The sequence below is a fragment of the Pantherophis guttatus genome, chromosome 1 (assembly GCF_059756535.1).
Source record: "Pantherophis guttatus breed Tessera chromosome 1, ASM5975653v1, whole genome shotgun sequence".
NCBI classification, from domain to species: domain Eukaryota; kingdom Metazoa; phylum Chordata; class Lepidosauria; order Squamata; family Colubridae; genus Pantherophis; species Pantherophis guttatus.
The window spans coordinates 285,225,388-285,248,617 of record NC_142063.1 but is presented as its reverse complement, the minus strand read 5'-3'; the positions used below and the strand labels follow the sequence as shown (position 1 = coordinate 285,248,617).

General features: G+C 39.3%; 2 protein-coding genes across 4 annotated transcripts; one reads left to right on the top strand and one right to left on the bottom strand.

Annotated features, from left to right (window-relative positions):
- Nucleotides 1-6,044, bottom strand: MAD2L1BP (MAD2L1 binding protein). Of its 2 annotated transcripts, none has more exons than XM_034428093.3 (3): nucleotides 5,037-6,044; nucleotides 4,584-4,858; nucleotides 1-1,981 (listed from the first exon to the last, which is right to left on the bottom strand). In XM_034428093.3, the coding sequence occupies exons 1-3, from the start codon at nucleotides 5,065-5,067 to the stop codon at nucleotides 1,445-1,447; spliced, it is 843 nt and encodes a 280-aa protein (XP_034283984.1). In that variant the 5' UTR covers nucleotides 5,068-6,044; the 3' UTR covers nucleotides 1-1,444. The 2 variants fall into 2 exon arrangements, with proteins under 2 accessions (XP_034283984.1, XP_087739199.1); XM_087883073.1 differs by having other exon boundaries at nucleotides 4,445-4,858; nucleotides 5,037-5,309.
- On the top strand, nucleotides 5,184-21,781 carry GTPBP2 (GTP binding protein 2). 2 transcript variants are annotated; one of them, XM_034428091.3, is made up of 12 exons: nucleotides 5,184-5,382; nucleotides 12,108-12,134; nucleotides 12,511-12,695; nucleotides 13,729-13,837; nucleotides 14,174-14,371; nucleotides 14,475-14,649; nucleotides 14,997-15,216; nucleotides 16,270-16,405; nucleotides 17,097-17,155; nucleotides 17,559-17,730; nucleotides 18,642-18,806; nucleotides 19,217-21,781. In XM_034428091.3, the coding sequence occupies exons 1-12, from the start codon at nucleotides 5,296-5,298 to the stop codon at nucleotides 19,412-19,414; spliced, it is 1,731 nt and encodes a 576-aa protein (XP_034283982.1). In that variant the 5' UTR covers nucleotides 5,184-5,295; the 3' UTR covers nucleotides 19,415-21,781. The 2 variants fall into 2 exon arrangements, with proteins under 2 accessions (XP_034283982.1, XP_034283981.1); XM_034428090.3 differs by lacking the exon at nucleotides 5,184-5,382 and adding an exon at nucleotides 7,600-7,971.
- Nucleotides 21,782-23,230: the final 1,449 nt, after the last annotated feature.

Below are 23,230 nucleotides of genomic sequence, written 5' to 3'. Positions count from 1 at the left end.
TTGTTCTTGTTCAGATTTACTTCATTATACATACTGAAATAGGACAGTTTTTTTTACAGTTCACTGAAGCAGCACTTTCACAATCAGATATTAAACATTATTTTATACATTTATCCAAATTGATTAGTACCTGGCAAAATGTTGAATTTTACTTTTTAGATATGGTTATTTTCTCTCTAAGTAAAGAAGTATTGTTTCTCTCTAAGCAAGGAAGTATTCAAACATACAATAGTTATATCTTCAGATTGGTCCACTTACAGTATAGTACACAATGCCATAAAGGAAGACAACCCTTTATAGTGTAGATATAATAAAACACCTTAAGCAGTGTGCTTGTTATTTAAAGGCCACAGCCACAGAGTGTGCTTGGCCATTGCTACATCTGCCCCAGATTTAACTCGTGTGAATATATTTAAGACTGCCTCCAAAAGTCCCTTATATCTTTCTGTGCCTCAGAATAACTGATTAAGAAACATATCCATTTTCAGAGTTACTATATTGCCCCATCTATCTTCTTTCATTGGGCTTCTTTCAAAATGAGATTAGCTATTATCCTATGGTTGCTCAATATTAATCTGTCTTCATACAATCTGAGCACGTGCAATAGCTAATGGGGAAAAAGATTTCTTTTTCACCCATTGCATTACTTCTGACAGTGTTGGTAAACCAAACTGAACAGGAAATAAAAACCAAACTTTACAATCTTAAAATGAATTTATAGGAACAACTGAACACAACTTCTAATTCCATAATGGGTAATTTTAAAATGTAAGCTCTAATAAAAATCAGAGGCAGGTTAGTATTCCAAAAGTGAATATTGAAATTGAAAACTCGAGTTCATTCACACATTCTTATATAAGCATGTATATAATTGTAATCACACCTATCACCTACCATACTCTGAATTGTTGCTTAAGATAGGAATGCACCTAAAAGTGTCATAATACATCCGCTATAGAAAATATCAGCTTTAAATAGCTATTATTCTTCCAAATGGGAGGGCAACTATGCTGCCCTGAACTATACAATCAATCTTTAGACAATTTTCACTATTGAAAAAAAGCAGCAATTTATATAACTTTCACCATATTTCTGGAAAAAATACTAGAATACATCAAATTTGCATAGGTGCACATATCCCACTGGAAATTCAGTATTGAATCAGGCATATACTGGCACAGATATTTTCAAGTATCCTTTTATAGTAAAATCTGCAGCACGGAATACAGGTTAATGGGTTGCATAAGGCTTTGGCAATACATTGAATCCATTCTCCAGAGATACTTTCTGTCATCATAGACACATGTACTTTTTCAGCTCTGTATTGCAGAGTTTAACATTACTTCTGAAAGGAAAACAACTTTTAAACAGGGGAATTGTTCTTTGTGATGGAACAAACAGAAGATTAACCTAGCTAGTTAAGACCTTTTCCTTAAAATATTTATCAAGAAAAATAATTAAAGCCTTTGATTATTACTGGAGCTTGGAACCATATATAATCATCCCAGGCAGAGTTTATTTCTTGGCAAGTGGAAAGGGCTGTACTATTTTCATGACTGCACGATAAGTTAACAGTCAATTTCCTTCCTCGAGTTGGCACTTTGTAGTTTAGTTTGGGTCTGAACCAGTCAATACCACAGTCGCGATGCCCTTGAGCCATAACAATGACACTCATGGTGGGAACAGCCTGAAGCTCACTGAACACATCTGCCATGAAAAGAGAACGGAATAGCTTGCGAACACAGGCTGAGGTTGACAAACTCTCTTCAGTGCCACTCATGGATATATCTTGTAAGTTGATTTCATAAAGCTCTTTGGGGCTGACAGATGTACCTCCAAGCAAAATAAGAACTCGTGGGACCAGTGTCAAACTGAACATAATTTCCAAGTGCTGGAAAACACCTTCAAGATCATTCAGCACTTGCTGGCACTTTTTGTTGTCCTGATCTTTCAGATAGACCTTCCTGACCATGTCTTTTTCCTATGAAATTAGGGGATTTAAGAGATGCATAATTTAGCATAAAAGGAATAAGGAAACACTTTATTTCAAAACAAAGTATTTACATATTATTTAGAAACCCATCCCGGCTTATTATAAGAAATGGTAGATACCAATAACGGTGTCTACTGTTAGGATAAATGGGTACATGCATATTTATTCAGTTGTCATCCTGCTCCTATTTAACATCAACACAAGATCACTGGCTGAGGTCCTCCAGCTATACAAGATTGATATCATCAGTAGGATATTGATACCCAATTATACCTCTCAACTCAAGCCAGCCAAATGATGCTGTCAAGATGCTTCCTCAAAGTCTCAAGGCCAGATGGGAAGGAATAGGTTCAGGCTATTCAGGTTCTGGCAAAACAGTGGTTATAGGTCTGGGACCTCTGAGTTGGGGAGTAACCATATTTGGCTTTTAATGTAGTAGCATTCTGAACAGACCAAGATGGTATACAATTTGGGCATCCTCCTAGACTCCTGGCTCCTCCTCAAACACCAGGTGGCTATCATAGCTAGGAAGGCCCTTCTACAGTTCTATCACTTGCAGCAATTGGATCCCTCCCTAGATAGCAGGGAAAATAGCAGTAGAAAGCCTTCTCATTACCATTTATACTTTAACCACCTTACATTTGGATTCTCATAATGCACCTACACGGAGCTACCCTTGAAAATCATTAAGTTACAATTGATCTGTGTCAGTAATTATTGACATGCCACAGCTTTATGTAACAGCTCTACTAAATATAACATCTGCACTAGCTTCCAATGAACTTCCAGGAACATACTTCAGGCTGAGTTTTTTGTAGGAATGGCTGTCTCCAATACAGGTAGTCCTCAATTTACAAAAGTTCATTTAATGACTATTTGGCACTGAAAAAGACACTTATGACCATTTTTCACACTTACAACCATTACAGCATCCCCATGGTCGTGATTAAAATTCAGATGTTTGGCAGCTGACTCATATTTATAATGGATGCAGTGATCATGTGATCACCTTTTTTTGACCTTCTGACAAGGAAAGTCAATGGGGAAGCCAGATTCACTTAACAACTGTGCTACTAACTTCACTATTGCAGTGATTCGCTTAACAACTGTGGCAAGGAAGGCGGTAAAATGGGCAAAACTCAGGTAACAAACGCCTCACTTAGCTACAGAAATTTTGGGCTCAATTGTGGTCATAAATTGAGTAGTACCTGTATTCTTTATTCATTCCATAAATATTACAATTATGCTTCAAGGCCCCCTCTTAAAAAGGACCATTTACTGGAACAATGTAAGCATAATCTCTCAATTGCAGCACCTACCTTATGGAACACGGCACTCCCTAATATTTTTGCATGGGTTCAGTTTTGAGAGTCTTTTGTAAGACATTAAGCTTTTTCATAAGAACAGCCAGTGTTGGCTAGATTCTGCATGCAAACATTCCCCTTCTTGCTTTCAGATTTTTAAAATGCGAAATTTCAACCTTCCTACTACCAGTTTATGTTGGCATCGGAGATTTTTTTTCCCATGAGAAGAAAAGCGGCAGAGAATACAGATGGTCCTCAATTTATGAGCATAATTGAGCCCAGAATTTATGTTGCTAAGAAATTTGTTAAGTAAGTTTTGCCCCATTTTATGACTTTTCTTCCAGTATGTGTTAAGCGAATTACTCATCATCATCATCAGCTTTTAATGACCCCATAATCCCTTGCAGGGTGGAGTCTGGACAACTTAATGGAGCTGAATGTTTACTGGCCGGATGCCCTTCCTGTCACCAACACAGAGCTATATTCAGCAGATATATTCTCATTGTGCCCAGAGAGAAATATCTGCCTCTACCTAGGATTGAAGTCACAGCCACCTGATTGTGAGGCAAGAGCTCCACATCTAGGCCACGGCACCACTGTTAAGCAAATCACTGCGGTTGTTAAATTAGCAATACGGTTGTTAAGTGAATGTGGTTTCCCCATTGACTCTGCTTTTCAAAGATCACAAAAGGGGGAATCACATGACCCTGGGAACATGATCCTATGACGCAACTGTCGTAAATGTGAGTCAGATGTCAAGCATCTGAATCAGTGGTGAAATCCAATTTTTTTTACTACCGGTTCGGTGGGCGTGGCTAGGCGGACGTGGTGTGGCTTGCTGGGCATGGCTTGGTGGGCATGCAGGGGAAGGATACTGCAAAATCCCCATTCCCTCCCCACTCCTGGGGGAAGGATATTGCAAAATCTCCATTCCCACCCTATTCTGGGGCCAGCCAGAGGTGGCATTTGCCGGTTCTTCGAACTACTCAAAATTTCCGCTACCGATTCTCCAGAACCTGTTGGATTTCACCCCTGATCTGAATGTAAATCACGTGACCCTGGGGATGCTGCGACGGTCATAACGGTCACAAGCCGCTTTGGTAAGTTCGAACGGACATTAAAGAAACTGTTATAAGTCGAGGACTACCTGTAGACTCCTCCGTTACACAAACCATCATTCGGGCCCAATGTCGGTTTCCTTCTGGTCTCAAGCAAAAGCGAGGGAGCAGCCCATTCACGCAAATGATGGAGCAGCAGCCACCGTTTCCCGCCGGGCTGTGTCTCACCTGGCTAGCCGGCTTCGGCAACTGCATCCGGCAGAAGCAGGCGAGCTGCTCGTAAGGCAAAGGCAGCTGCTGCCTCTGGTACAGGACGTGCTTTAAAAGCTCGCAGATGAAACGGAAACATCCCTCGCGGGTGACGGAGCCCGGGAAGACGACAGACAACGAGAAGGCGCCTCCAGGAGCCGGAGCCGCCGGTTGGGTCGTCAGCGCCACAGTCACAGATACGGTGGCGGCCTCGCCGAGCTCTAAGCTTGTCTCGGCGGCCTCCAGCAGGTCGGCTGCAAGAAAGAAAGAGAGGAGGAAGAAGAAGAGGTAAACGTAGTGTGCGGCTGCTCATCTTGCTTTGCCCGAGAACGGAGAGAAAAAGCCCCGAGGAGAGGAAAGAAGAAGACTTGTCCAAGAAGACGGTTCGAAAGGAGGGAGGGAAACCGCACCCGGGTGGCGCTGCAGCCTCACCTTCCCGTTGCTTTGCTATCGGGGCGGCCATTTTCGGTGCCTTCACCTTTACTCCGGTTTGAATGGCCGCCTTCCCAGAGCATCATGGGAATACCGCCCGTACGTCATTGGAGCGCGGGACGAGTCTCCCGGCGCCATCTTTGTCTCGGGTAAATTGAGCGTCGTTTTGCCTGTATGGGCTTAGAATCCAGGGGTTTCCAATCTTGGCAACTTGAAGACTTGCGGACTTCAGCTGCCAGAACTCCTCAGCCAGCTTTGAATGGCCGCCTTCACGGAGCATCGTGGGAATCTCGCCCGTACGTCATTGGAGCGTGGGCAGATTCTCCCGGCGCCATCTTTGTCTCGGGTAAGTTGAGCGCCGTTGCCTGTATGGGCTAGATGGAGGGTCTCCAATCTTGGCAATTTTAAGACTTCTGGGCTTCGACTTCAGCAAAGTTGGCTGAGGAATTCTGGGAGTTGTAGTCCACAAGTCTTAAAATTGCCAAGATTGGAGATCCCCCCCTGGGCTAGATTGTATGTTTCCTTGGCTTTTTCTGAAATGGTCAAGCTGGCCAGTCTCATTTGTCCGCCTTCTCTTGATGTCTGACTTTATAGTATGATTAAAATATAGATGCTACGCGGGGAATCCAACACGGGTCTAAGGGCAGCTATTTGCATGATCCTTAGAAGGAACTGTCTTGATTATCCCCGCCCCCAAACAAACTTTTAAACTTTGGCGGTGGCTCAAAAGCGAAACTTAGTCGAGGAAACGTTGCTAAATTTAGATCTTCAAATATTTGCCGAAAGTAAGATGACCTGTCTTCCCCCGTTTCCAGGAAAATATAAAAAAAGAATTTGCCTCCGTTGTATGTCTCCATTTAACTTACGTTTCCCCGTTTTAAAAGATAAAATGGGATCGTTTTGCCCAAATGAAAGTTAATAATCGTAGATATAAGCAGGATCTCCTGGATTAACTCTTTAACAGCTTCTTGAGACTATTGTGTGTGATAAATATTTTGAGAGGTATACCGTTATTCGTTCCTTTAAAATATTTATGGGATAGGGCAGAATCTTGGAACATTCTTCCCATCACTTCATTATGATGACAAACTTACTTCAACAAGTTCTGAGAAAAAAAAGATACATTTTATAAAGCATTGTGCATTTTTAAAAGGATGGTGTGATTGCGACTGAAAACCCAGGTAGTAGTTGAACTTGAGTTGCACTGGCAATCGATGAGTAATGCTTTCAGTATTTCTACATAATTTTCATAATACATTAATCATGCAGTGTTTTGTATATAGTCAGCTGAATCTGATGCAAGGTATTTCCTACAATGGACAATTCATTCCAACTGATGCAACATGTTGCCAATACCTACCTCTAACAGCGATCTCGTATTGAGGGTGTTACATGAGGCATTATTTGACCACATGAAACAATCTGTAATTCAGCTGCTTTTGTTAATAAGTTACAAACTTAATTAAAGTTTGTAGGCTAAAACGTATGTGCTTTGTTTTGTTTAAACTGGGAAATTAAATCTGAACTTGATGGATATTATTAGTTTGTGACTGAAATATTACTGTACACAAATGTAAAAATATGCTGTTGTACTGTTTATAATTATTACTGCTAGCTATCAAGGCAATTAAAACATTTATCATATGGCACAGTCACATATTTCAATAAAAAGGAACATAGGGATAAAATACAAAACAAAGTATATACAATGAAAAACATTATTCCTCTGGAAAACTGTATTGGAAAAATTAAGGGCTTTTTCCTGCTATTTAAATTCTGTGAAATTATATATTTGTTCAAAGTCACTGTGCTTTTGTGATGGTTGGAGATATGTTAATAAGAATCAGTTGAACAAAATGATAGATAAAACTAGTCATTTGAAATAGGTGTGATAACTGACCCTCTCTAATAATTCAACATATATACAGTAGTTGATGTAAGTTGCGAATTTACAGGTGAGTATGTATATGCCTGCAATTTAAAATGTAATAACATTTTCTTCTATCTTTCTCCTGAGAATTAGTAGTTTTTTTAAAAAAATTGAATTCAGGATTAGAATTAAGATGCAGGAAACAAATCTTGCATTTTTAGGATACAACACGAAACAAGAGTTTTAATTTAAATTGAGGCCCAATTCTGTCTGGAAAATGGCTTTATTAGTATAATAAATCGCACATTTCTTAGGACTCCAAAGTTGAAGGATGTCTTAGGATGCTGCTCCTTCTATAAAGCATACAACAATAAAGCTGAAGCAAGCAGAAGTATTTTAGTGGGATGTTTTTATTCGAGGCGCTACCAAAAAAAAAAAAATCCTAAATTTAATCGCCCCCGAGATTGCTCGGTGTTGCAGTCCTGCGTTCTGTTCAGAGAACTGAAATAATTGGAAGCATTAAAAAAAAAAAAAATAGGAGCCTGGTGACACGAAAGCTTATGCCTTTTAATGCAATTTGCAATGCCACCAGGCCGCTCCGTTGGTTGGATAGCACAAACAAGCTCTGCTCTCGTTGTGCAAAACGATGAGAGAAGGCTCTGGCACCGGCCCTATTCGCCTCAGCGTTTGTCCGAAAAGCGCTGCCTTCCACGGGAAAGAGGACGCTGGAAGTTGTAGTCCAATTGTGTTGCCGCTGGGGCCCTGTTTCCCGTGGTACCCTGCGCTTCTTTCTGACGCCAAGCGCCAGAGTGGAGGGTAGCCGTCAAAAGCCCAGTCCTGGGCTGAGAGGCATCCGCAGAGGCGGAGGTCCTGCCGGCTGGCCCCAGGATGGACTCGCGGGTGTCCGAGCTGTTTGGGGGTTGCTGCCGGCCCGTGGGGGGCGGCAATGGGGGTGCCCTGCGAGGCCGCGGCGGAGGCGGAGGCGGTGGTTCTTCCAAGGGGAGGAAGAAGAACGGGAGATACCGAGGTGGCAAGGCCAACAACCCGCCCTACCTTCCTCCGGAGGTGAGCCGAGACACCCTGCCGAGCCCGAGGTTGGGTGGGCAGGAGCTTTTTCGAGCGCCAAGCGGAGGGCGCCCGTCTTCCAAGGTTCTGCCTGGGACGAACGAAGATGCTGATAGTTGGAAGTCAATGGGACTGGAGCTGCCAGCGTTAAAGGGCAAAATAAAGAGCTGATTTGTGTTTTGGAGGAAGAAACGACGTATCCCGAGAGGGCAGCCTTTTGGGGGGGGTGAGGGGGGGAGTGCAGTTGTGGTTAACGCACCGCCGAGTTTTGTGTTTTGTCTTTTCACACACACCCCTCTTCGATTCCATTCGGGGGTCCTTTGACTGATGTGGATTAGAACTCTTCCCTCTTTGACAGCTCCGCCGCTGTCTACCTCGCTCTAGTAAATATCGCAGGCACTTTGAGCTTGGCTTCGCTTTGAGGGAGTTTTGGGACCCTGATTTTGAATAGGGAAGGCAAAAAGTGGGTTTCAGTTTTTGTTTCCCCCGAAAGGAGCTTCTTTCTCCTTTTGCTGATGCTGATTCACTAAAATTGCATTTTTAAACTACATTGGTGCTTGTTTCTGGATAGGTAGCCAGCCAACCAAATATGGAAGGAATTAAGAAGCTTCGAAATCGAGGTTCTAAGATAATTTCAGTTAAGGTTACTGGCATATATATTTGTAAATCTTTGGCTCTGAACTTTACTAGTTAGTGGGACTAGCAAGGGCTAGTTCCTTATGCTAATTTTCTAGCCCACTCTCACCCTCAAAACCAGCCCTCTGTTAATGGTAAAGACAGGTATAGCTGATATCAAACTACATGGTTCAATAGACTCACTAGAAAACAATGCATAGACATCTCTATACATCTACAGACTATAATAAATTATAATCAGTATGGAGAAGATTTTATGAATTTCTTTATATAAGATTTGGGCGTGTGTGCATATGAATGTCTAGAAAAGTTAAAAGTTGTGTGTTTTCCTGCAGTCTAAGATTGTATGATATACAGACAAATTTAAGATCTCAGAATATGTTTCCGAGTGAGATTAAAAGTGCTGGTATTACTTCTTTCATTGAGATAATTTGCAATTATTTACCTATGGTTTTCTTTGACTCGTTTGGGGGCAAATTGGGGCTATCAAATCAAACAGATGACTCTTTCCCAGGTTTTAAAGATCTTTAAACCCACATATTTTGAACAGGGTCTTAAAAGAGGATGCTTTTGATTTTTAAATTTAAGTAGCCTTTTAAAAAATATTTTACTGCAAAAATTTGGCTTACTTCGGTCATATAAAAACTAGGCATTAGTATATGAAAGTAGAAAATGGAATTTAATGAAAGGTTGAATAAAGTTCATATAATCACAAATCCAATATAATCCTAGGCCCATCCTTCTAAGCCTGCTTTTTGATATTTATATACAGTTTATGTGGATATGAATGTGTAGTGTGGATTCTTTTATAGCAGTGGTTTCATTTTCTATTCCTATTTCTCTTGGTGATTTGCCAGCAATTATAGCAGAATTATACTTTCTATGTGATCTAAGACATGAAAATAACTACTTTTATTCAATTTTTTTGTTCATATTTTATAACACTGAGTTCTTCCAAGTACCAAGATAAGAATTATTCTTTACACTATCCCTGAGTTTTCAGTGTTATAGTACTATTTTTCTGTCCTCAGTTAACAGCATGAAGTATTGCTGGGCATGCCCAAACCTGTTTCTCCTTCCTCACTTCCACAGTAACCCAGTGGATAATTAGTGCTTCTTCAGCATTGCTAATTTGTATTGTAGGCATAATTTCTTAACTTCCATGAATTTGGATATGTGTGTTTATATACATTGCAGAATAATGTCATATTAATAAACCTGTGCTGTGTAAATAAATTATTATGTATCTAGTCTAATCTACAAAGTGGGGGTGTCTAATTGCAGGATATTCTTTGCTAAGTATGGTATTTCCCTTCACCAGCCCTTTTACGCCATAGTTAGGCTTTGAGTTTGAAAACAGTAGGCTACTACAAGTAACTTAAGATATAGGAAGGAAAGTTTGCTAAAGAGAGAATGATGCTGGCTCTAAAATGGTTAATTATTTTAAGAAGAAATTAAACTTGAGTAGATACATTTTATGTTATTGTTAATCTGATTTATAATGCTTCCCTTTGAATTCCTGGGTATTAAAAGCTCCCTCTCCTGATTCAAGACCAGCAGGATATGAATCAATGTCACATACCTGTTTTTAGAGAAAGATTATAGACTTTCTTACTATGAGTTTTATGAATAATCTTATGTGCTTACTATTACAACCAGATAGAAATGTCTTCTGGAAAAATATCAGCATAATTTGTGAAGGAAGTTTTGAAGAACCATTGTTCCTTAGATCTGCCATGACATAGGTCACACTATTACTTTCTCACTTAACATTATGCTCAGGTCATGAGGAACATTAGTTATTTGCTAGAGTTGTTTGACAATGTATAGCAGAACACCTTTGAGACAGGGGCCAAATAAAGTAGGTTAGTGCAAAAATGTGATTAGTGATGAACAAAGTGTAGAATTGTTCATCTCTCGCCAGTTCTCCAATTTTCCTGTTTATGATGTTCTTCAGTAATGTTTAATAAAACATTTATCAATTACTAATCCAGACTTTTTAGGGCACTTGTTAATGTGAGCTTAAAGCCTGAAACAGATTAGAATTTTTATTTATTTAGTTGCCTATTTGAAATGCATGAATTCTGGGCAGTTTACAACAATTAAAAACAATACAAAAAGCAAAATACAGTATTAAAACATATTAAAAAAATCACAAAGCAATATAAAAAACCAAAGAACATAATCCACAGACAAGATGTAAAAATCAATATTCAACAAAACCAATGTTCAAGCATGTCAGTTACGGTATTTAGCAATAGCACTTAGACTTATATACCCGCTTCACAGTGCTTTACAGCCCTCTCTAAGCAGTTTACAGTTTACAGAGTCAGCATATTGCCCCCAACAATCTGAGTCCTCATTTTACCAACCTCGGAAGGATGGAAGGCTGAGTCAACCTTGAGCCTGGTGAGATTCAAACTGCCAAATTGCTGGCACCCTGCAGTCAGCAGAAGTAGCCTACATTACTGCATTCTAACCACTGCACCACCGCGGTTTTACTTTATTTCTAAAGAAAATGTCTAGTGAATGATACCAGAACAGGAAAGCAAAAGGTATTTAATGAAAACAGAGTGAGAGTCAGGAGTCTATTTAAAACTTGTCTATCATTTATGAGATAATGATTTCTGCATGATTTGACTTATTACAGTTGATAGAAACATTTTATTAAAATACTTATTGAATTCTTGGGGCATTTATGTAAGTGCATAAATTGCTTTAGATGCAGGTAAATCAAATGGTACTTTGAACTGTACTGAATGATACATAATTTTCATGCCTGGGAGTGGCTAAGGGAATTATACTGAGAAATATCAAAGAATAGTTTTCTTTTCTTCTTTTTTTTATTGAAAAGTTTTACAAAAAACAAAAAAAAATTTCCCCCCACCCTTTCCCTCCCCACATCCCACCCTCCCTCCCAGACTTCCCAGAGCAAAATACAAGGTATTTCATCTAGCAGTCATAAACTAGATTAAACTACTTATCCTCAGACTACTACCATTCAAAGAATGGTTTTTGGTAATGTATGATTTAATCTGTTTTGGAAAAAGTATTTTCTAATAATCAAAGAATGCAACAATCTGTAATACGGCAGAGAGTTTGTGACGTCTTTGAACAGTATTTTGTGTTGGTCATGTAGTAATGAATTCATTAGTAAACCAGTCACAATGAATAAGTACAAAATATGAATATCTTCTTATAAATTTTCTTATATTTTTCTTTTCTTTCTTAGTTTGTATTTTGTATTTTTGTTTTTTTTAAGATTAAATGTCTTGTTAATTATGTTTGAACTGAATAAATAAATTCAGTGTAACTTCTTTTATATAAAGATGAAAGAACCATAATGTTAAGTGACTTGATTTAACTACTATAATTTAAACTAGCCTGTCATTGCTGTTTGGCAACTATATTTAGTTGTCATCTCTTTTGTCAAGTGTTGTATATGAAATGTTGAACACCATATTATCCATTAATTTAAGATCTCTTCTTCTTGTATATAGGCAGAAGATGGGAACATAGAATACAAGGTGAGTCTCTTGTGCAAGCCATTTAAGAGTTCTAAGCCAAATGATTCTGTAAATTCCATGTCTAGGAAGAGAGAGAGAGATAAATAACAGAAAAGAATGATTTTTGCCAAAACATTATTTATAGATGTGTTGACTATTTTACATTTGAATACTGAACCTGGGTATTATTAAATTTAGATTTAAAAAAACCTTTTTATTCAATTATTTCAGAGTGCCTTTGAATAATTGTTAGTCTTCTTGCCCACTGATCTTTCTTTGCTTAATTTCATGGAGCTTAACAAATGTTAAGAGTATTGTGCAGAACATACTGAAAAAAATGTTCAGCTCCATCAGACCTCCTTAGATGCTGATTATAATTACTTCTTTCTTTGGACAGCTGAAGTTAGTTAATCCATCTCAGTACCGCTTTGAACATCTAGTAACGCAAATGAAGTGGCGACTACAAGAAGGCCGTGGTGAGGCTGTGTACCAGATTGGTGTAGAGGACAACGGGCTGCTTGTTGGACTGTCTGAAGAAGAAATGCACGCCTCTCTTAAAACACTACGGCGGATGGCCGAGAAGTATGTGCATCTGTCCTGCTTCTTGGCCAGAGTTAGCCAATGGTGTCCTCTGTTATTTTGCTGTCTTAGGTAGACTTAATATTGGAAATTCAGCTAATAACCAACAGAGGAGATGGTTTCAGCAAGAGATTTTTCTCAGAGTACCACCACATGGGTACAGTACCTACTAATTGTTTCAGTTGTAAAAAGTTTGTGTGTGGCTATGCATATTTTATTATGTGCCATTACACTGAAGTGGGATTGGGCAACCTTTGGATGGGCAAATATGTCATATTTGGGAGGAGGGGAAGGGAACTGTAAATGAACGGGGTCACTATAGATATATAGATAGGGCAGAGTTTGGCAGGAAGGTTTGGCAATTTTTTGACAAAGATTGTCTATTGTAGGCAATTGTCTCTGTAGTTTTCATGAGTTTCTCCTGTCCAGATGGCAGGAACTTATGTTATCAACAATCATGACCATGGGTGTTGAGTGTCAGAATGGGAGGGCTAGGGCTGGAGTGTGCCCATTCATTCATTTGGGAGTGGGTGCTTGCTCATGTTGGAAAGAGATCCATTCCTGACATGTTTCTACTGAACACAGAAATATAATTAGCATTTACCTTAATTAGATTTAGTATTAATGACAGTTATGTAGCTTTACTATAGCTGTCATTCCCCCCCCCGCCCCCCACTTCAGCCTCATTTAGGTAAAGTTTTATCTCTCCCTGTCCTGGTATGGGGAACATGTAATTAGTGGAACATTTGTCATTTCTGGTGATCTAGATAAACCCAAATTATTACAGATCTTAAAATGAGGAAACTGTTTGACATCTGTGCAAATATATTTCAGGGGAATGGCGCCTTCCAAAACTGGCAAAGATGTACATTTATGTGGATAAAAATCAGATCATTTGGAAAATATATTTTCCTCAGTATTGCTTACTTGTGAGAGGCTTTTCTGAGCAGCATTATAAGATAACCAGATATTTGTCCTACTGGGGATTGCAGATGATTCACTAACCCCCAACAGTGTTCTGTTTTGCCCTTTGCAGAGTGGGAGCTGACATCACTGTTCTTCGAGAAAGAGAAGTGGATTATGACAGTGACATTCCTAGGAAGATAACAGAAGTTCTTGTCCGAAAGGTCCCAGATAACCAACAGGTAAAAATCAACCTGATTTAAACTTCATGAGAGAAAAACTTAAGATATTTCATTCTAGATTGCTACATTTGCTGGGACTTTGAAGAGCTATAATTGATAGAAATGATTTGATAGAAAACGTTAAACTTTGAAACTCAGTTTCTTGTGCATATTTTATAATGCAAAGTACTAAATTCCAAATACTTGGGAATTAATTATTGTAAATACCTCAGAATTATATAAACTTTGTGAAATTTGGTATCCTAGTGCATTAATCTGTAAAGTAGTCAAGCCTCACTTGCACTTATCAGTTGATCTTTTGAACAATTTAACACAACTCCTCAATTTTCTTTTAAGTTTCTAGATCTGCGGGTGGCTGTGCTTGGAAATGTGGATTCAGGCAAATCAACCTTATTAGGCGTCTTGACGCAAGGAGAACTGGATAATGGGCGAGGCCGAGCTCGACTCAATCTTTTCCGGCACTTGCATGAAATCCAGTCAGGAAGAACATCTAGCATTAGCTTTGAAATTCTTGGTTTCAACAGTAAGGGAGAGGTACGAGTATTTGTACACCAAGTTTATCATTTTATAGCTCTGGCTATGAATTTTTACTTGGCCTTTTATAAGAGCTCAGTTACCTGAGTTTTCTGCCTTTTAGGTGGTGAACTATAGTGATTCACGGACAGCTGAAGAAATCTGTGAGAGCTCTTCCAAAATGATTACCTTCATTGATTTAGCTGGCCATCACAAATATTTAAAAACCACCATTTTTGGGCTTACAAGCTATTGTCCAGATTTTGCAATGCTGGTGGTGAGTGCCAATACTGGAATTGGTAAGTGGATAGTCGGATTTCTCCTTGGGGTTTCAGAAGGGTGACATAACGCCTATAGTTAACCAGTGGGTAGCAGTAGTTCAGGGGTGTCAAACTCACGTCATCAGGTGACGTATCGGGGCTTTTTCCCCCTTCGCTAAAACGGGCATGGGTATGGCCAGCAAATGATGCATCCGACCTGTGGGCCAGGAGTTTGATAGTCCTGCAGTAGTTTAAAACAAGACTCATCCACAGCAACATAGAAATACTTCCACTAGTTTCAAACAAATGGCATTGAGTTGTGTGTTTTAGCTGCACTGAAGTCCTACTTTTTTCATCTGATTTTCTCTATCATCTATTTCTTACAGCTGGTACAACACGGGAGCATCTCGGCTTGGCGATGGCCCTTAAAGTGCCTTTCTTCATTGTCATTAGCAAAGTGGACTTGTGCTCAAAAGCCACTGTGGAGCGAACAGTGAAACAGCTGGAGCGGATTCTGAAGCAACCTGGCTGCAACAAACTTCCATTGCTCGTAACATCTGATGATGATGCAGTTACAGCAGCGCAGCAATTTGCACAGTCCCCCAAGTATGAATCACGGGCCGTTTGAATGGGAGGGAAGACGATTAGCGAGTAGGGAATGCAATTTAAAATTAACACACTTTCAAAATGAAGCATTTAGCAAGAAAGGTGTGAGTGAGTCAGATTTGTGGAGCTGGTAGTGGTTTATATCAAAGAACAATAAGCAAAGTTCAAGTGATTATATTCTTTGGTTTTATGTCTTCACTCTCTGCTTTGGGCTGTTTTGATTTTATAGTATTTACTCTTGGTGATGATTTTTATATTGCAGGATAGCTTACACATAATAAATGGATAGTCTGCTGAAGTGACTTATGGAACTGGAGGACAACAGGTGATGAAACGAGTGTTCTGCCATTGTGATGCAAGCTCCACCCCCTTTATATTACACACAAGTATGAAAGAAAAGGAGCTTCTGTCACACTGTCTCAAGACTTGCTTCATTGTTTTGAGAAAACATTAGATGCTTCGGATGCCTTTGATCATCTGCAGCTACACTGCATACTTAGGAATGGAACAGTTATGGGCATACAGGTCGTCCTTGACTTAATGATCACAACTGAGCCTGGAATTTTAAGTCATTATGGTCATAAGTTGAGTCACCACCTGACTGGATTCAATTTTATGACCATTTCTATGATGGTTGTTAGGTGAGTTACATGGTCATAAGTCTGAATCCAGCTTATCCAATGAGTAGGTTTGCTGGAAAATGGTAAAAGATTGTAAAATGTAAGATCCTGCAGTCAGTCAAAAATTCAGGCCAGTTGCCAAACACCTGAAACGCAAACACTGGTGGTGCAGCTGTTGTAACTTTGAGGACAGATAGCAATCAACCTTTTTGAAGTCCACCTTAACTGGTCATTAAGTGACCAGTTGTAAGTAAAGGACTACCCTGTACCAAGTTTTGATTCTGTAAAAATTATAGGATACAGAAATTGTTCCCTAATTATTTACACATTCCACTTACACATGTGGAAGCCAATCTCATTCCTATTGTATTCAGTACTAATAGAGATGCACAACATCATGGATCACCAGCTTCTTTCACTCATTTGTTTGCAGTATCACTCCCATCTTCACCTTGTCCAGTGTTTCTGGAGAGAACCTGGATCTCCTGAGAGTATTTCTCAATATCCTTCCTCCTCTGACAAACAGCAAAGAACAGGAAGAGCTGATGCAACAGCTCACTGAATTCCAGGTACACAATAGTCTCTTCTCAGTTGAGAGTCTCCAGCTGTAGTATGCAAAGGCAGGTTATTTATTCTCTGCTCCATGGATTTAGAATTGGGAGGATGATAAAACCAAGCAAGTGTAATTACTTTCTGATTCAAAGACAAATTAATGCTATTTATTATTTAGCAATAGCAATAGTGCTTAGGCTTATATACTGCTTCATAGTTCTCTACAACACTTTTTAAGTCAGCGTATTGCCCCCAATAGTCTCATTTTACCTACATCAGAAGGATGGAAAGCCGAGTTAACCGTGAGCTGGTAAGGATCGAACTCCTGGCAGTGAGCAGAGTCAGCCTGCAATATTGCATTCTAACCACTGTTCCACTGTAGCTCTTCCTCCTCCTTTATTTGTCTTTACCATTCTTTATTTAATCTCATTGTTAACGTCCTACCAATCATTGAATTGACTCCCAGGTTATTTCTTTTGAGTTGCACCTAGGAAATGTTTCCAGAATATAATTGGTTCATTGAGAACTGGGATGCTTGAGGCTTCTAAGTGGTATAAGGAAGGCAACATTAAAAGATAGGCTTAGAATTCCTAAACAAGAACTTGTATTGTTATGTCTGACAATAAAAAGGTCAAATTGTTAACTCTGGCTTTGAAATACTAAGTCCAGCACAACATATTTGAAACTTCCATTCTTTTTCTGCTACAGGTGGATGAAATTTACACTGTGCCAGAGGTAGGCACAGTTGTTGGAGGAACATTGTCAAGGTTGGTATATATGGATTCTGTAAGGAAAAGCCAGTCATAGGGAATGGTTTCAAAGACTTCTTGGATCCAAAAGAAGAACCAGGAAATAGCATTTTATTCTCCTTTTCTTGTTATAAGTAAATGTAGTTAAAAGTTTGTATCTTACTGAATGAGTCAAGGAAGATAAAACTGCACTCCAATAAAAAAATAAAAGTATTCCTTAAAGGAGTCCTATGTTCTTTGTGCATATAGCATAAACATTTATTCTCTGGAATATCAGATCCAAATTTTCTCTTTGGTATTTTTCATATTTCAAGAGTAAAGAACCTGCATCAAGATAATTATCTCAATTAGACACAAAAGAAGGCTTGTCTTGCCTCCTGACAGCTAAATGCGGTCTTTTCCATTTTTATGCCCTTGCTAGTGGGATATGCAAAGAGGGAGAGAATTTGGTTGTTGGTCCAACAGATGATGGCAAGTTCCTTCAGCTGAAAGTATGCAGTATCCAACGAAATCGTTCAGCGTGTCGCGTTCTTCGAGCTGGGCAGGCTGCCACCCTAGCTCTTGGGCTCTTTGATCGCTCACTGCTGCGCAAAGTAAGCTCTCCCTTAATCGCTCTCTGGAGCCTTTGGTTGTACAAACCTTCTCCTCTATACCTTTTCTGAAAATAAAGTATCCTGCCTTACGGATATTGGGAAATGTAGGTCCCTATCAGAACGCTGCTATTCTGGGGCGGGGGGGGGAGGCACCGCAGGTGGAATGGTTTGCATGCTTTCACTTTTCCGTAACTGCTTGGGAATTGAGGTGGGAGAAGTGGCCATCTGCACTGACTCCCTCTCTGCCAGTTCTAGTCGGGTTTTCAATGTCGCGGTGCCCCGAGGGCCCTCTTCTCACCATCCAGCCTTGGAAATTCTCACAACATCTTTGCGGCAGGTTATTGGTTACAGATGGACACGGGGCATTGGGGGTGGGGGTTGAGGGGAAAATTGAGCCTAACACTTTGCGCCTGAATTCAGACTCCGCCTGACTTCTCTGCAGTCATTATCTCAGTAAAAGTTCCTTTTGAAATGTAAACTGTTTCAAGAGTTTTACTTTCTTGGGAAGGTAGCTGAGGCCCTTACAATAGCTGGCTGGGTTCCTCTGGACCGTCTGCTTTTGAAGATGTTCCAAAATGCGATGGATAATAAATTCTTCGCAGTTTATGGTGTAAAGTTTAAGTTCAAGGGATGGGAAATCTGGGAACTATAGCATTAAGGTGATTGTCTTGAGTTTCAAAAGAACAAAGAAATAATTAGATTGAACTCTTAAACAGGATTAGTCAGCTGTTAGATGTTTCCCACTCATCCCTGCTTACCATCCACATTCTTATCTCCCCTTCTTTCTTTGGCTTTTGGGGCAATAAATGAGGATTTCTTTCTGGAAAGATTGTACTCTGTAGTGCTTTGGTTTGGAAGAGTTGAGTACCATTGTCAAGAAAATTCAGTTATCCAATCTTGCTATCATTTAGGGCATGGTGATGGTCAGCCCAGAGATGAACCCAACTATTTGTTCAGTATTTGAAGCTGAAATTGTTCTACTGTTCCATGCCACAACTTTCCGGAAAGGATTCCAAGTAACAGCACATGTTGGAAATGTACGGCAAACAGCAGTTGTGGAAAAAATCCATGGGAAAGTAAGTTTCCCTTTTCTTGCTAAATAGAAATTTGCTTGATTGTCTTCTCACTTGTGTCACAACCACTTTAAGCCTTACCTTTGAGATTCCCCTTGCTGAACTAGAAACCAGGAAATCCTGAGTTCTAACCCTTTGTAGGGTATGGAAACTGACTTTGAATCAGTCACTGTTTCTCAATCCAACCCACCCATGGAGTGGCTGTTTTGTGGAAAATACAAGTTGGGAGCACAACATATTCAATCTTGAGTATTACAAAATAAAGGGGGATTCTTCTTGTCGTTTTCACAGATAAACCCACTGCAAATTTCAGAAACTCAAGGGTATGCTAAGTTGCTTTCCATGGTTTTCTGGAATCCCTAAAATAAACAATTGAACTTTTAAAATTCTAAGATACTTTCCCTTTTATTCAGGACAAATTGCGAACAGGAGAAAAGGCAGTGGTTCGTTTCAGATTCATTAAACATCCTGAATATTTGAAGATAGGAGCCAAATTATTGTTTCGTGAAGGAGTTACCAAAGGTATTGGACATGTCACATCCATCCAGGCTATCACCACTGGAGAAAATGGCCTGCAACACAATCTGTGTCCTGATCCGGTCAGCTTCTGACTCACACCAGCATTTCTCAGTGCTCCGAATAAGGGAAAGATTTCATGCCATTGTGCAGAGCCATTGTTGGCCAATCAATTTACATAGGCACATCTTGTCTGCACTGCAGAAGCCAGAGTTACCTGTTGGACTGAGTGCCCTTCCTGGAGCAAGTTAAGCTTGTTGTTTGTGCATCACCTGCTTACTTCCATATTCCTGCTTTTCCTGGAATAGACAAGCAAACAGCTGCATCTTTGACTAAGTTGGACATCCTGCTTTTGTTGACCATTGTGGGGGAAGTTATTTCCAGAGAAGGGCATATCCATAGTGAGTTGGACTGTAATTTTGGGGTGCTGCTGCCTGGGAGCAACAATGGTGGACTCGTTTGTGTTCAGAAGGGTATTAGTGGTGTCCTAGTGCCTGGTTTTGCAGGCTTTCTATGGCAGATGAATTATTATTATTAGGAACTAGAGCTTAACGTTCTGTACTGCCTACAGTACGGCTCAAGATGTTTCTAATCATTTTAAATTATTGTTGGTTTCACATTAAGCCAGTAATGAAGAGTCTTTCTTCTCCCTCCACCTTTGTGGGTAAATCCCTACCAGCTTAAAAAAAGAGAGGGGGGAATACAGGAGAAAGAAATCCCTCTAATGCAGGGGTAGGTAACAATTTCATGACTGGAGCCATGAAGTGTTTTTTTTTTTTTAACGGGCACTCCTATAATTGCAGAATCCATAGTTGGTGATGCAATGACATTGCCAGGGTAGATGGGTTGAAATGTTCTGCCTAAACTGGAGAGGAGGGTGGAAGCTTTTATGTAAATGGATACATATAATTTCTCTGAGGCCTTATGCAGCTATACTCATCACAAAATCTTTTAAAAAAAACATGCCACTGAAAATCAGTGGTTCTACCAAATTTCACCAGCATGAGCTAGGGATGCAATGGAAAGCTACGTGTGGGACACAGGCCGCCCATCCTCTGCTCTAAAATAGCCCTCATCTGATAGCACCACAGTTCTCCAGCTCAGTTCTTGATACTGTCAGATTTCCCTGCCACTTGGTTAGCCATTTGTTCCTCAGCAAGTGCCCTACCTAAGCAACTTCTTAGAGCAGATTGCCCCAGTATACCATCAGACCAGTGGTGAAATCCACTTACCTTCTCTACCAGTTCGGGAACAGGAGTGTGCGGGAGTCCGTGTGCGCACTTCTGTGCATGCACAGAATCTTCTGCACATGCATAGATGGTAAAAAACGGGACATAATGATATCCCGATGGGTGGGCGGAGCCTCCCACCGCCGGCCCTACCAGTTCAGCGAACTGGATAGAACCGGGGTGGTAGTGTTTCACCGCTGCATCAGACCCTATGTTGCTTGTTTCTTGAAGTGAGTGGTGGCTGGCAATTTTGATTGCTGTATCTTTCGATATTTTTAACTTTTCTGAGATATGGATATCCAGGTCCAACCTATTTCTTGGGGCAAGTCTTTATTTCCAATGGTCGTACCAGTAAAGGCTGTTCTAGCTGTTACAATATAGGGAGTGCTCCTGCAATTCTAATTCTCTCATTCAGCTTTGCCATCTGCTATCATTTGTATTACTAGTATCTTTTGCAGAAAATCACCTTTATACCTAAGATTAAATCTATGACTTATTGAAAGTACAGCGGAATTTCTGAATTGGCCATCAGATAGAATGGTCTCAGATACTGAAAGATACCTTCACTTTTTATTAAGATTTGTAAAGTTTGTGATGTTATTTTTATTGTATGTTTTAACCACTGTTGCATCAAGGGCTCGAATAAACGAGCTAACATGGCCAGTAAAACATATGACTTTTTATCCTTCCACTCGATTCCCCATTCTGCTGTTTCATCTCTGTTGTACAGAGATTAGATTATTCAGAGCAACTGTTCCTGGGATATAACATGTTACTATTAAGTCTGCGCATATAGAAAGATTTTTATTTAATATAGCCTTTTAAGAAAAGTCCTTACTCACCTCCCTGGATAAAAGAAAATAGTTCAATATCATGGCTATTTGTTGGCAGTTTTTCTTTTGAAGTTCCCCTTAATTACATACAAGCATTTTGAAAAACTGGCTTTCTAGATACCTTCTGAGAGATTTTATCCTGTGGTAGGAATATATGCTTTCTCTGCAGTTTACAGTGATGGTTAAGTTGACCCATTGCAAATGTAAACATTCAAGGTGCTTTTTCTACCCTCAAGTCCAGGCGTTTCCTGGTCTCCTCCTTCCCTTGCCTTTTATTACGTGTGTGTGTTCTCAATGCCAAGCCTTTCATATTCACTGTTTGTGATTTCTTAAAAGGAGAGGGAAGTTTTCATCTTTCTGTATAATGCACAAAATAAAGATGCTTTATTGAGAAAACAAAGCTGTGGTTTGCTCTAAATGGACTGTGTAATTTGCTCTGTCCCTTAATAGTTTTGGCTCTGAAAAAGTGTTCTTATCCTGCCCTGACTTTGTTAGTTTCAGATGTTTGTACAGTCATGTTTACAAGCTAGTATACGCTTATCTGACATTACCAAATACAGTATGTGCTAAGCATTTCATAATGAGAGTTTGGGATATAGATTCAGTGCCTTGAATAAATATACTATACTTAATGATACCTGAGGTTACTTACAAAAGCAAAAATCCTTTGACTAATAAAGTTCAAGACCAGTTTATAAATACTGAAATAGTATATCATTAATCATATATCTTGTTTCTTTAGTCTAATAACTGACACTCTTAATTGTGAGAGGAATTTTTATTTAACCCATTTGTTGGTGCTGCAATGGTTGTTATGTAACATCAGCTACACTATATTAGTTCCTGTTGTTCTGAAGTGCAATAGAATGAAGCAGTATTACAAAGAAGTCAATCATTCCTATTAAACTTCAGGCTTACACATGCACACACACATAGACTATTCTGGGTGGCTCACAATAACTAAAGAAAAATACAATAACCAGTAAAAAAAAAAAAATTAAATCAGACAAATGTTTTCACTCTCCCTGGCCAAAGTCCTCAGCACAGAACCAGGTCTTCTAGTCCTTTTAAACAACAGCATGGATCTCAAGGTGGAAGAGATCTCATTCCAGAAAACAGGCACTGCTAAAGAGGTGTGCTGGGATACCAATGGAGAATATTAATCAAAAGGAATTGGGAGTGTGCCATTGCTGTAGTTTCAAATCGGCTGGATAGATGCTATGGGAGTTGGGCGGTCCTCCAGTAACCAGGCTTTATGCTATGTAAACTTTATAAATATGTATTTATTTATTTTTATTTTTATTAGATTTATATGCTGCCCTATCTCCATAGGACTCAGGGCGGCTCACAACAATTAAGATATACAATCCCAATCCAAGTAAGAAACATGTTAAAATACATATTAAACATATTAAAATACATTAAAAATCATAGAAATAATAGAAATCTGAATTGTATCTGGAAGCAATAAGTTTTATTTTGCTAAACTAATCAACAAAAAAGAAAATGCATACTCAAGCATTAAAAGAACAATATATTCTAAAATTCGTAAGCATAGTAATGAGTAATAAAGACAGAAATACACAAGTTCAGAAAATAATGTCAAACAGAATTCAAATAATGTTGATAATATTGATGATGACAGTATTCCTTGCCCCCTTTAAAAAAAATATTAATTCAAATATAGCAATATTGCATTTTTGCAAGGCCGGTATGGACTTCTCCCTACTTTAAATTCATTTAACCAAGTTCCAGGCCCAAAATTTTCACAATTTTTGCTAGATTCCAAATACTGGAATATGCGAAAGAAACATATGTGTGTATTTAACATAAAGTGATTGATCCAAAA